This window comes from Amphiprion ocellaris, chromosome 4 (assembly GCF_022539595.1).
Source record: "Amphiprion ocellaris isolate individual 3 ecotype Okinawa chromosome 4, ASM2253959v1, whole genome shotgun sequence".
Classification (NCBI taxonomy): domain Eukaryota; kingdom Metazoa; phylum Chordata; class Actinopteri; family Pomacentridae; genus Amphiprion; species Amphiprion ocellaris.
In genome coordinates this window covers 6960133-6973073 of record NC_072769.1, presented here as the reverse complement: position 1 = coordinate 6973073, position 12941 = coordinate 6960133, and the positions used below count along the sequence as shown (strand labels likewise).

Below are 12941 nucleotides of genomic sequence, written 5' to 3'. Positions count from 1 at the left end.
GTGCCCAAACCTGCCTCAACAAACATGGCGGATGAAGCCGTCCCTCTTCTTCTTCCGCTCACTGTGAGCTCAGCCAATCAGAATCCACTCCAGCCCTTCCTCTCAGCCAATCGGCGGATGGTCTGCTCTTCTCGAAAACATGTCGCCCATGAAGCTGTGTGTTCCAGGTGAGTCCCGTAAATGTGTCTTTTTCTACCACTTTGGACGTAGTTATACCACTTTTCAGACCGTTTGGTGGCATTGTGATCACTTTATATTGTGTAGGCGGCGCTATGTTGCTAGAAAGTATAGTTAAACTGCAGTTTGAAAGTGTAAAAATCCCGTTAATTATTTCCAGCTGCCATGCGTTGAGTCACTTCCAGCACATTTAACGTCTTTTTCAATGACGTTTTAATTATCAGCAAGTTGTACCAAACAAAGCTGTTGTGTTCAGAGCTATCGTTTTACATTTTTACCGTATTTTTAAAATTTTTTTTTTTAGCGCTGTGAGTTCCTGACTTTTACTTTCCTCAGCAGGTTTCACTAGCTGCCCTGCCCATCGCCTGGGGCAGGATAACATTCCTTTGCTCATATGTTTTGACGCACCTATGGGAAATCCGCAGTTTTATTTTGCGGTTGTTAGTAGTAAATGTTATCACAATGTAAAATTTTTGCCTAATTATATGTGGTGGAAGCAGGATAATGTCAGTGCATTGAAAGATCATGCAGTATTAGCATTGCATAATGGTAGTAATGGGTTATAAGAGCTGAAAAGTGATCATTTGAATAATTACTTGTACACAGGAATAAGGAGTGCAATATTGCACAAAGGTGACAGATGAGGTTAATTGCATTTGTTTCATTCCCTTTGTACAATGTGTGTGCTTAAACACTAGATCTGTCGTTACACCTGTGCAAAACTCGTATTAAAAGTCTGCAAATACGCACTGAGTTACCTCCAAAAATATGCTACACTGAGGGAATCCACCCAGATCCTGGCTTAAATTGTCTCATGATCTGATCAGCTAGCCGATGACAGCCTAAATAAAAGTCACATGTATTAAACGCGTGACATTTGCTTTGTAAAATTGTGCTTCCTTGCAGGGATGGTCCACCTTTATTACCAAAACACTGACATATTGTGCTAACAGCAGCTGTTTCTCCCACTGACAAAGCCTCTGCTGTCTCTTGTTTGTGCATCAGGTGACAAGCTATGCAGTGTAGAAGACTGTATTCCTGGCACAGGAGTATATCTGCGACACGGCTACATATACTCCTCGCTAGCAGGCTACGTGCTCAGGAAAAACGAGGGAGAGGAGGTGAGGGTGGGGAGAGGTGGTGAAAGCTTTAGAAATAATGAGACAAGAAGGAGTGTCGGAGTGAAGGTATTGTGCAATCTGTGAACATGAGTGAGCCGAAATGGGTTTGTTCGGTGACTTTAGTGGAATCTGCACAGCGCTGTAATTTGTGTGTCAAAGCTGAACTGGTTTTGTGTGATCTTTGTGCACATTTTTTTTTTCTCTAGTTACCAGTGATCTCAGTTGTGAGGGAAACAGAAACGCAACTACTGCCAGATGTAGGGGCAATTGTCACCTGTAAGGTATGCAATGATATCACATACAGTTTTTCTAGAACTGGATGTTGTGATTAACTGATTTTATACAGTTTAGGTTTAGGTCTGCTTTTTAAAGAACTGGTTTGTGTTGTTTTTTAATTCGACAGGTGACCAGCATCAACCCCAGGTTCGCCAAAGTCCACATCCTTTACGTAGGTTCCACACCGCTGAAGGACCGCTTCAGAGGGACCATCAGGTAACCCCTACAACTGGCTCTAGTGACGCACACTTCTGTGTTTATAATGTTCTCTTTCCTAAACACAAGCTCATTCTCTCTGCCTCAACAGAAAAGAAGATGTGCGTGCAACAGAGAAAGACAAGGTATGTTTGAATTAATTTTTTCACTGTGATCAGTCATCAGGTTCGTCTTCTGTACACTTATTAAATCAAGGTGGCATGCTTATTGTTGCCTGCTTGTTACAGGTGGAGACGTACAAAAGCTTCAGACCTGGTGACATCGTCTTGGCAAAAGTTGTATCCTTTGCCAGACCTTGAGGCAACGACAAGTAAATACCTTTTTCGAGAGCGAAAGGTGAAAGCAATTCATCAACTTTCAGCTTTGAAGACTATTCAGCTCATTCCTCAGCTACCCTTTTTTCTCTAAAATTCCTAAACCTGACGTGACACAGGTACAGCAAGAAAAATCATTTCCAAGACAGTCTTGTTATGATCTTTTGGAGTGTTTTGGTGATAAATAAAATTGTGAGGATTATATTGTGTCACAGATGCACATTTCCACGTCACTTTTAAATCAATTGCAGCTGCCTTTGCATGTTCACTACTACAACATTTAAAAAAAACATTTCTGAAAAGAATAGATCTTTTTGTTGTCAGATTTTTTTTTTTTATTTGGTGATTACGCTGCACCTCTGTGTTGTTAAAACCTTGACGTGTTATGTCAGATTTCTCTTGGCGACGTTCAGTCTAACTACCTGTTGACAACAGCAGAGAATGAACTGGGAGTGGTGGTGGCACACAGTGAATCAGGTAAATATCACTCAGTTACACAAAACCTCTGCTTGGTCAAAGTTTTATTTAAATCTTCAAAGCACACGAGGCCTCCAGCACACAGGACAAGTAACCCGATTGAACACAAGGTGGTGCTAACTGGTGGAGTACCTATCTAGATGACTAGAGAAATGGGAGGTGTGTTGCTGTCACTTAAACACTACAGAAGAACTCAAGTCACTTGCATAGAGAGAGCCATGTTAAACCATATGTGTAGAATTGTAATAGAGCAGGCGTATAGTCATTTCATGTCTAACAGTGATGGAGCCCTTTCAACACAATTGTACTTGGAAGAGTGATGGCATTCCTTTTCTTAAAATATGCTCATTCTGATTCTGATGTGATTCATATTTGCCACACGTTTGTGGTGAAATTCAAAAATGAGCCATTGGATGCATTAATTAAAAAGTTTGGTAAGGAACCTCATGCAGATTATTCAGAGGATTTATCTTTACAAGTTTGGAGATGCCATGGCTTTTTTTGCATTATCATCATCATGTCAAAATGTCATTTTTTCCAATACTTAGTACTTTGGTTTATGATCAAATACTTGCAAAACTAATTACATTTCTTATAGGCTCGGCTCTACCTTTTAGCATGGTGCTCGTGAGCAAATATTAGCATGCTGACATGCTGAGCTGTAAACGTGGCACAACACGTGCTAAACATCAGCATGTTAGCACTGTTACTGTGCGTATTCCATGTTTTTTCAATTTAGCTCGGAGTACAGCCCCACAGACTTTCTACCACCACAGTAGACTATATTATTGAATATTCTAAATTGTTATTGTCATTTTTTTTCATTTCCTCACGCCTCCACTACGTTTTCCTGTCAACCAGGTGCCCAGATGGTTCCCATCAGCTGGTGTGAGATGCAGTGCCCGCGAACACATGTAAAAGAGTTCCGCAAAGTGGCACGAGTGCAGCCTGAGTATCTACAAGCATGAGAGCCCTGAAACTTCTTTCTACCACAAGGAACACACAACTTCCCCCTCCCCTTTCTTCAGTTGCTGTCGTCAAGTAGCCTCCCAGGTCTGAGAGCCTGGGCGACATGCGATTCATTGGCTACTTTTGATTTCATGTCTGTCTTTTCTTCTTTTTTGGGCGTTTAATGCCTTTATTTGATGGAGACAGGAGATGTGGCTAAAGAGAGTAGGGTTATGACATGCAGCAAGTGGTCCGGCCAGCCGGAACTCAAACTGGGGAGTCACTGCTGGTGCTACGCGCCCCCTCAGCTGCCAGGTCGCTACTGGTTTAATGCCCTAAATCATTTTAACCGCCGTCCATCTGCACAGTCATCCTTTCTTCGAGAACACTGAAGAGACCATACTGCTAAAAAGTGCCAGAATAAATTCTAAACAATGTAATGTCGGCAATGTGGATATTCAAAGTTGCTTTCAAATTTCCTGGTTTGAACTGTATCAGTTCGCTCAGGATGTTACACTGAAGCTGCCAAACTGTCACAAAGCTAAAAACATTAAGGCTTCTTTCACACATGCGAGGATTTACTGTTTTAGTGTTATGTATTATGGCAAAGTAGTATTGGTTGCTTAAAAGATGAAGTCTGTAGATTCTCAGTTCATGGTAACCTTAAGAGCTTCAGTAAAAGACAACTGGAGTTCTCTTCCAGGTTGCTGAAGGCAATTTCACATCCTCTTCAATTCTGCTGAATTTCTCCTCTAGACGCTTCTTCAGTTCATCTCTCCGAGGAAACGCAACTTCCTGCAGCTTCTTCATGATGAGTTGATTCTCTGGGACTGATGAACTCTGTTGGTAGTCTCTCTGGCCAGGTAGCTTCTCTACAAACAGAATGATGAACTTGGTGTAGAGGACTGGTGGGGAGCAGCTAGAACTTTAGAACACCTCCAAGAACCTGAAAGAGAAGTCTGGTTGCTTTTTACTGAAGCATCAAGAATTAATTAAACAATGAGGCAGTTAGTGCAGATGATTCAGACTGTCATGTCTGAACCACTTTGCATTTTGCATCCAGAAGTAAATGCGAAGGGCAGTAACTGATTTGACCAGAAAGGCTGCATGGGGCAGTGCTGCACTTGTTTTGCATGTCATCATATATGCAGCAGACCTGTTTTTTTGTTGTCATTTTTACACATCGACTTGTTGAGACATTTTCATGTCCTAAGGTTCATTTTTCCTTAGCCCTTACAAGCATTTTCAGTTTTGAGTAACTTGACAAATGTTGTCCACACAGTTTTAAAGGAAAAAGAATGTGACAGCCGTTAAATGACATTTACAACACAGCTACCATGCACGGAATACTGAAGTACAGCCTATGATAGTCAGAATATTTTTGTTTTCCAGCACATTATCACAACTGAAAGATTATGAGCCAACAACAACCAAGCAATAAAGCTTCTGTTTTTACTTTTTATTTTGAAGTGTATTTTGACTTTTCTTATTCTTTCTTCGCTTTACAGCAGATGTGCAAGAATGAAATAAAATGACTATCAATGACTATCTTGTTTACAGTTACTTGTTTTCCATTTTAGAACACATTATTTATCAATCAATCAATCAATCTTTATTGGTCATTGCACACTTTCATATACAACGAAATTTCATTTGAGCTGCCCTGCCAATGACAGCTCCGGCTGCTGGGCGCATCTTTCTTGAGGAAAAAAAGAAAAAGGACATGTTGGGATCTGGGTAGGGATAGCAGAGGGTAAATGAAAAAAAAAGGCTCGTTGTACCAAATGAAACCTCCAATGTTGGGAAATTCAATTTGAGAAGGAACCTAAAAAAAACAAACCCGCAAACAGGCAAAGCATGACGTTAGACAAGAATAGTTGGGATCTTTTAAAAAAAGAGAAGCTGAAATTTTATACTATAAGCACATCAACACTGACCCTCATGGAATCACACAGTCGCTTAAAACAAGATGCTGCTCACAGTATTTTTTCATAAAAACTGTCCAGTCTCTAACTGTAGGATGGGTGTATATATATACACACAGTATATACAACTGGCAATTTGTTTTTATTCACTAATGTTCATTTATATACAGTTGAACAGTAATCTGTTGTAAATCCTTCAGTGGAGCTGAGCAATTGTGTGAATTAACAGTTAAAACATGGCATATACAAAACCGATCAATCATCAAAACAAACTGAGCGACTTGCATTGATGTCAATAGAGAACTTCTTATTGGACGGTGCTGTAAACCCAAGTCCTGCCCCCCTGTTACTGAAGTCTATTCTGCGGGAATGGGCTCGCTCAAACTCTCCCAGAAGCCCTTGCTGTAGCTGCTGCTGTGCGTCCTTCCCCAGTGCCATATTCGCTCCTCCTGTGCTCGTTCCAGCTGGCTGAAAGCCCTTTTTGAAGCCGCCCATCAATCTGAGGAACTTCTGCTGCTGTTCTGAGCTGTTGAACTGGGCCGTGCTCCACTGTCCAAAACCCTGCAGAGCAGAGACACCAGGGACAAATTTCAGAAATGTATTAAGATTCTCTCAACTCATTTTCCACATGAAATCATAATCTATCTCTATCCTCCGTTACAAACTCTTAGCATGGAGCATGAAAGATGAGGGCATTTAGGACAAGGTGGATCTTGCAAAAACTGGAGCCGAGACTGAGTTGCATTTTTTTTTTTTTTTTTTTTACATTTTCTGCACAATAGGGCAATAAATATACTCCATCTCTCCCAACTCCCATTCTCTGATGGAAGTGCAATAATGAAAACCTTCAAGGTAGTGAGGTTCCACAGTTTTATTCTCTGTACAATAAAGGCATCAATACTGACCATAGATTTGGCTGGTTTTTGAGGTTGAGAGGCCTCATCAATCTCCATTTGTAAAGCCTGTCTTCTTTCCTATGACAAACAACACATTTAATTAGTTACACAGACACCAAGCAGTTTACAGAGATTCTCAAAAGAATAGTGAAGCTGATCTTAAACATACCATCAACAAAAATACAGACAATTGGTTGTTAAACAAATTACACTTATTTTCTATTTTGCAAACAAAGTAAGATGAGAAGATTGATGCTATTTTCATCTCTGATCATAAAACTGATACACAGTGATGAGATATTTAACTAAACCTGATAAGAAAAAAATGTGACTGACCTTTTGACATTGCAGAGCTGACAAGCCCAACCACAAAAGTTTGAAGGTGCTTGCAAGATTTTTATTTCTGCAAAGTACTTTTTTGCACCAAACATGATGCTTTAACTGTCAAAATCCATTCAGTGTTAAACGGAAAATCTAAAACTAACTTTTCAGCGTACTGTTTAAACATCTGTGCTATGCTACTAATGCTCCTATTGGTGATATTAAATCAAATGAATACTTTTAGATTTACAGGCTGCCAATGAGGTGCACAGTTCCTCCATGACTCAACAGGTTTGGTACATGCACTCCTTAATTTAGCAAATGTTGTGCTGCACTGACCTTGTGGCCAGTTATTGAGTGGCTTGCAGTATTTCCGTCACAATGGAACAGTGTGTGACCAGCAGTGATAGAAAGTCACTAAGTATATTTACTCAAGCGCTGTACTTAAGTACAATTTTGAGGTATGTTACTTGAGAATTTCCATACTTCCACTCCATTACATTTCAGAGGGAAACCTTGTACTTTCTGCTCCACTACATTTATGCAGCAGCTTTAATTATTTTTAAGTTGCATGTGGTATTAATCCCCCGGGATTAATATAGTATCTATCTATCTATCTATCTATCTATCTATCTATCTATCTATCTATCTATCTATCTATCTATCTATCTATCTATCTATCTATCTATCTATCTATCTATCTATCTATCTATCTATCTATCTATCTATCTATCTATCTATCTATCTATCTATCTATCTATCTATCTATCATGTATGGCAAAACAGGCTTTTACTACAAAACTCTTTATTAACAATTCAGTAAATTTTGAAATGACCCAATATCGCAGCAAAAATCAAAGATGAGGCAAAAATCAAAGAAGGCAAAGTCCAAAAATTGAAAATAGATTTGCTTAGCTTTTTGTTCTATAAAGCCCCCAGATTTATCTGCTGTCCCGGTATATAAAACTGGATATAAACTAGTTAAAACTCCACCTGCAGCAGCTACAGTTTGGAGGGCTGTGTTTAGTGGGTGCTGATTGGTTGGTGTTCTATACTATTGTACTAAGGATTTTTCCCTGTTTCCATTCCCTATGCTAGGCTAAGCTAAGCTAGGCTAAGTTCTGCTGTTATAGTAGCTTTAATTGTCTCCATGTTTCCATATTCTCATTTAACTTTCTTTAGGAAATAAAATAACTATATTTCCTAAATGTCAAATTGCACGTATTCACAACAGAATATATCATATTGACAGCGGTGGGAAGATACTAAAAGCCTGTTTACCTGGTTGATAGTGATCTCATCAGTGTTTCCACTCTTCTCTGACAGGAAAACAACGTCCGCTTGGGGAGACTCCTGAAACACAAACCAAGATCACTGAACATACAACAAATTCTAAACCACATCCAAGCACAGTGTTTAACAACCAGTGATGAATTCACTCACGTGCGAGTCCTCCTGTTCTCCTTTGATCTTTTTCTTCTTCTTATTTCTTGCACCTGTGCCGGCATCATTCACCTGTTCTTCCTGAGCAGGGTTTTTTTTCTTTTTGCTCTTCTTGCTTGGAGCATCAACAGCTACTATTACAAGATTCTCCTCACTCTGTCCGCCCTCCTCAACTGCTTCATATTGGATTAAGTGTGCTTCATCCTCCTCACCTTTTGTCTTTTTCCTTTTCTTCTTCTTTGGCTTCATCTCCTCAACTTCAATGACCTCCTCAGAAGTTATTCTGTTCTTTTCTTTTTTCCCTTTTTTCTTTAACTCTGTCTTTTCTTCATCCTTTATAACAATAATCTCGCCTTTAGCAGGTTTGTCTTTTTTCTTCCCGACCACTTTGTCACCTTCCACCTCGCAGCCTGATGCAGATTTGCTTCTCTTCTTGTTGATTTTGATCTCAGTTGCTTCCACTTCATTTCCATTTTCTTTAACTTTGGCTTCTTTCTTTGTCTTCTTTTTTATTTTTACCTCCTCAACCTCAGTTTCTGGGGTTTCTAACTTTACTCTGTCTTCAACCACTTTAGTTTTCTTCTTTGTTTTTGTTAGGCTTATTCCATCCATAGCTGGAAGCTGCTTTTTCTTCTTTTTCTTTTCTTTAACTGGCTCATCTGTGTCTTCTGTGCTCCTATTGTTTTTTCCTTTCTTGACTTTCTTCGACACATTTACCTGTTCAACTTCACATTCTTCCTCCTCTTCTTTCTTAACACTGACTAGTTTAATTTCTACGGATTCATTCTTTACTTTCTTCTTTTTCTTTTGTTTCCTTTCCGCGTCTTCTTCTACTGAATTCTGTTCAGTTTCCACTTGATTCTCACTGTCTGCCAGCTGTTTGTTCTTCTTCTTCTTTTTGCTGACTCCTTCTTTTCCCGAACCACTGACATCATTTGAAGCATCACTGACAAGTTTCCTTTTCTTCTTCTTTTTCTCTTCCTTCTCATCACTTCTATCCCAAGACTCCTCCACTACTGCCATGTCATCATGCTTTTTAGTCTTCTTCTTTTCTTTTTTCACCTCTGCTAAGCTCCCATCATCAACACTACCATTTATGTTTTCAGAAAGAGATTGTTTTTTCTTGTGTTTCTTCTCCTTCTTTAGAAGCTTCTCCTCCTTCACCTTCATTTTACAAGCTTTGGCCGACTGCTTGGGCTGAGACCGCTGATCAATGTCTCTGTAAAGCCAACCGCTTCTCCTGCAGGGAACCAAACAGAAGTGTGCCAAAATGTTCATTACAAAAATGCATAAAAAACACTGGAACATGGGAATCAATTACTCCTCCATCTATCACGTTACACATCTTAAATATATGTATAGTTGTGTTTGTTGGTCCAAGTAACACTTCTGGAGTGACACAGTTTGAATTACAAGAATTACATTAAGTCTTCTGACAGTCATAGCTGCTTACATACAAATGTACACATATGTAGGGCAGCCCATGAGGAAGACTGCTGTGCTCATGTACATAGACATATATAGATATAAAGCACATAGCTTGGTAGCTTTATGACATACATTTTATTCACTAGCTAGGAAACATTAGTGTTGGCTGTGCTGTTTGTGCCTTGTGAATCCAGATGTTTCAGTCATTCTGCTCCCTAGTCATACAGCTGTCACCCTGCACATCCTCTGAACCCAAGGCCATCCATTTTCCATCTTTATCGCCAACATTCAGCTGACTAAAATTGAGGAAAGTGATCCCAAAACGTAATTATACCTTGATCTGATAATATAAGAAAATACTGTTTTAGGTAACGACAATGTAATTGTCTTGATTTATAGATGGAAAATCAAACTGGTGTCATGTCCACCTTCGCTGCATGTGCAGCTTCATTGGTTTATTCTAACCCAATGTTCAGATGCTTTACACTTAACTCCTTATGATACATTTACAAACTGGAACATCATAGTTCTCGGGCTTGTGGCAGGGTGATTACGTTTAACACACTGCCTCATAGTACAACCGGTGCACAGACATGTTCAGTTTGACTTAAAACTAGTTTTCAGTACTGGATCTTCTGACCTGAACTGGGACCAAGGCAGCACAAATTTCCATTTCCAAGTATTTCCATTTTCTGCTTTATACTTTTACATCACTACATTTCAGAGGGAAATATTGAACTTCCTACTCCACTATATATGTATAGTGCCCTACACCACACTACACTATATATATGTTTTACTGACAACTTTGGTTACTTTAAGGTTGGAGATTTTACACAGTAGATAACATAACAAGCTTTCAAAATGCAGCACATTGTTCAAGATTAAACTGGTGGTTTCCAATGTTTTGGTTTCTGACATCTTACTGAAGGTGTGAATACAAAGTCACATTTCAGATCTGTTAATGTGAATTGCTCTGCCAAACTTGGATTATTCTAAATTTCTCACATTGTTTAATTTCAACAAAGGTTCAAATCATAAATCAAGCACCAGAGAAGAAGTTCAAACACTGAAGACAGATTTCCATTAATCATTTCACAACCTCTCATATTTATCGACTGCCAAACTATCTGTCAAACTAGCTTTACCTGAAACAGCTACAACAGTAGCATGATGCTGACGCACTAATATATAAATATTAATAATATAATATGATATACAATAATAAATAAGTCAGAAGGCCCAAACCAGCACTTTAATCAAACGCCTTCTTACTTGTAGTGGAGTATTTGTATTTGCTGTATCGGTACTTACAGGATTTGAACGCTTCTTTTATCATCACAGGATTTCTGCTGTAGCAAACAGAAAATATTTCGCAATCGTAATCTATCTTACACATAAAGTGAACAAATGATCATACTTAGTCACACTGTTCCTAACGATACCTAATGTTACATTTCACTGAAACAAGTTGAGCTACGGTGATACCCAAACACTACCTCCTATGTTAAGATGCCCACTATATCGACATTTTTATAACCACCAAATCCACACCGATAACACGCCAAGAGCCTATTCTATGCTTCATGCGGAATGAGCTGAACGAAGCTTATTCATTAAACGGTATAATTCTTTGTAACTAGCCACGCTAGCTAGCGAGCAAACAGCTGCTAAAGAATTAAACCGCCACAGAAAGAAACAAATCAGTCAACGACACAGTGAGAGTGATCAGCTCCAACTGCACGCTGTATGATAACATGCACACTTAAGATCGGTTTACTTACTTTATACACTTTGAAATTTCACGTGGATGACCTTTTACGTTCCTGACCCGGAAGTAACTTTTCCTCCTTCCTGTTAGCAATGAGACGGGCGTCCATAGCAACGAACTGTTGGACGAACTGAACTAAAACATACTGCTCGACAGGTATGATAGTCGTGATTTTAGTTTTGGTTGTCGGCATTAACTCAACCTTAGTATTAATTAGTTTGGTCTAATCGTTACTAGTGTTAGTATATTATATTTATTGTAAATAATATTAAGCTAATGCTAGCTTGTTGTTCATGTACTGAACAAAAATTTAAACACAGTATTCAATATTTTATTCAATTGTATCCATTGTTTTTAGAGGAATAGTGATTTGTTGTTCCGCCACGTAAATTCTCTACATTATCATGAAACAACAAGTAAGCACTGTCTTGGAAGTAATAACGGCATAGGAAGAGTAGGGTGACAAGTTAGTAACAAGTCACATATCTGTGATGTACAGAGTTAATTAGGTTGCTGATGCTGATTATGAAATGTTGTTCCGCTCTTCCTGAAGGACTTTGAGAAGTTAACAGACATTTTGGGCTACAGGATCATATTTCCTATCCAGAGCATCATGTGTTGGATTGTCTGCCGTGTCATGCTGTCTGAAATGATTTCTCAGACAACAAATGGTGTAGTTGAGGTCATTAAAGTACCTTGAGTGCCCCCAAGCTGCAGCTCTTTTTTGCATATCCCAGTTTGCTTGAAATTTGATGTCAGTCATGATAAGATACCCCTGAAGCAGACAGGGTTAAAAGCCTTGTTCAAAGGCCCAACAGTGGCAGCTAGGAGGTGCAAACTTGAACCTCTTTCTGACGAGTAACCCAGGCCCTCAACCATGGAGCCACCACTGCCCACTTATGTTGACTGGGAAAAGGAGTGTCTCAGTACTGGTCACACTATCGGACTGACAAGGATTTGACTCAACTCAGTCAGTGAGAATATGCCACTAGCTGAACAACTCAAAAACGTCTTGTGTACAGTTTGCTAAAATTGCTAACATGTATGCTTGAAACAAGATTTTTAACTTTCTGTCCATGTCAGAAAAGAAGACATTTTGCATGTTACATTTCTTTTTTGTTTAGAGTAATGTCTTCTTATTCATTGAACCTACATGTTTTCAAAACACATTTGATGTGAGCCAGAAAAATGAGTTCACATATTGCAGGTCTAAGTGACTGTAGTAGACTAAGTAAACAACAAATAATAAGTATTTTAATTTACTAAAAATGGCATAAAAAGACACATTAAAGTCCTTATCTGCTTATCTGGTCATTGATTTGACCCAACATCACCACTCATTTCTGTGTATCAGTTACATCTCTCAAAGTTGTTTTTTTTTTCCTGAAAAAGAACCTCTTTCCAGCCTTAAAATGGACTGATCTGATACTACACCATGGCCTCATCCACAATGTGCAAATCTATTAGGTTCCCACTTACTGCAGTTCAAGCACATCAGCTCACCTATGAATATTTTCACTGTAAAACTACTTTGACCTACACAATGACAAGTTGTTCTACTGGAGTAATTTCACCGTATATGTTCAAACTAGAAACTTATTTTAAGACGAATAATGATACAGAAAGCC

At 38.9% G+C, this 12941-nt stretch overlaps 2 protein-coding genes across 2 annotated transcripts; one reads left to right on the top strand and one right to left on the bottom strand.

The window, feature by feature from the left end:
* Positions 1-36: 36 nt before the first annotated feature.
* exosc1 (exosome component 1) lies at positions 37-5075 on the top strand. The gene is made up of 8 exons (XM_023275299.3): positions 37-167; positions 1183-1298; positions 1505-1579; positions 1702-1790; positions 1882-1915; positions 2018-2068; positions 2497-2581; positions 3443-5075. Exons 1-8 carry the CDS (start codon positions 140-142, stop codon positions 3547-3549), a joined length of 585 nt encoding a protein of 194 aa, XP_023131067.2. The 5' UTR covers positions 37-139; the 3' UTR covers positions 3550-5075.
* knop1 (lysine-rich nucleolar protein 1) lies at positions 4974-11407 on the bottom strand. Its single transcript, XM_023275288.3, has 5 exons — positions 11327-11407; positions 8115-9354; positions 7953-8024; positions 6360-6428; positions 4974-6015 (listed from the first exon to the last, which is right to left on the bottom strand). The coding sequence occupies exons 2-5, from the start codon at positions 9282-9284 to the stop codon at positions 5710-5712; spliced, it is 1617 nt and encodes a 538-aa protein (XP_023131056.2). The 5' UTR covers positions 9285-9354; positions 11327-11407; the 3' UTR covers positions 4974-5709.
* Positions 11408-12941: the final 1534 nt, after the last annotated feature.

Coding starts and splice junctions, on each gene's coding strand:
- exosc1 (XM_023275299.3), top strand. CDS start 140: ATGTCGCCCATGAAGCTGTGTGTTCCAG. Junction 168..1,182: donor CATGAAGCTGTGTGTTCCAG/GTGAGTCCCGTA, acceptor TTTGTGCATCAG/GTGACAAGCTATGCAGTGTA. Junction 2,582..3,442: donor GGTGGCACACAGTGAATCAG/GTAAATATCACT, acceptor CCTGTCAACCAG/GTGCCCAGATGGTTCCCATC.
- knop1 (XM_023275288.3), bottom strand. CDS start 9,284: ATGAAGGTGAAGGAGGAGAAGCTTCTAAAGAAGGAGAAGAAACACAAG. Junction 8,025..8,114: donor GAGAACAGGAGGACTCGCAC/GTGAGTGAATTC, acceptor TTTGTGTTTCAG/GAGTCTCCCCAAGCGGACGT. Junction 6,016..6,359: donor AAAAACCAGCCAAATCTATG/GTCAGTATTGAT, acceptor TCTGCTCTGCAG/GGTTTTGGACAGTGGAGCAC.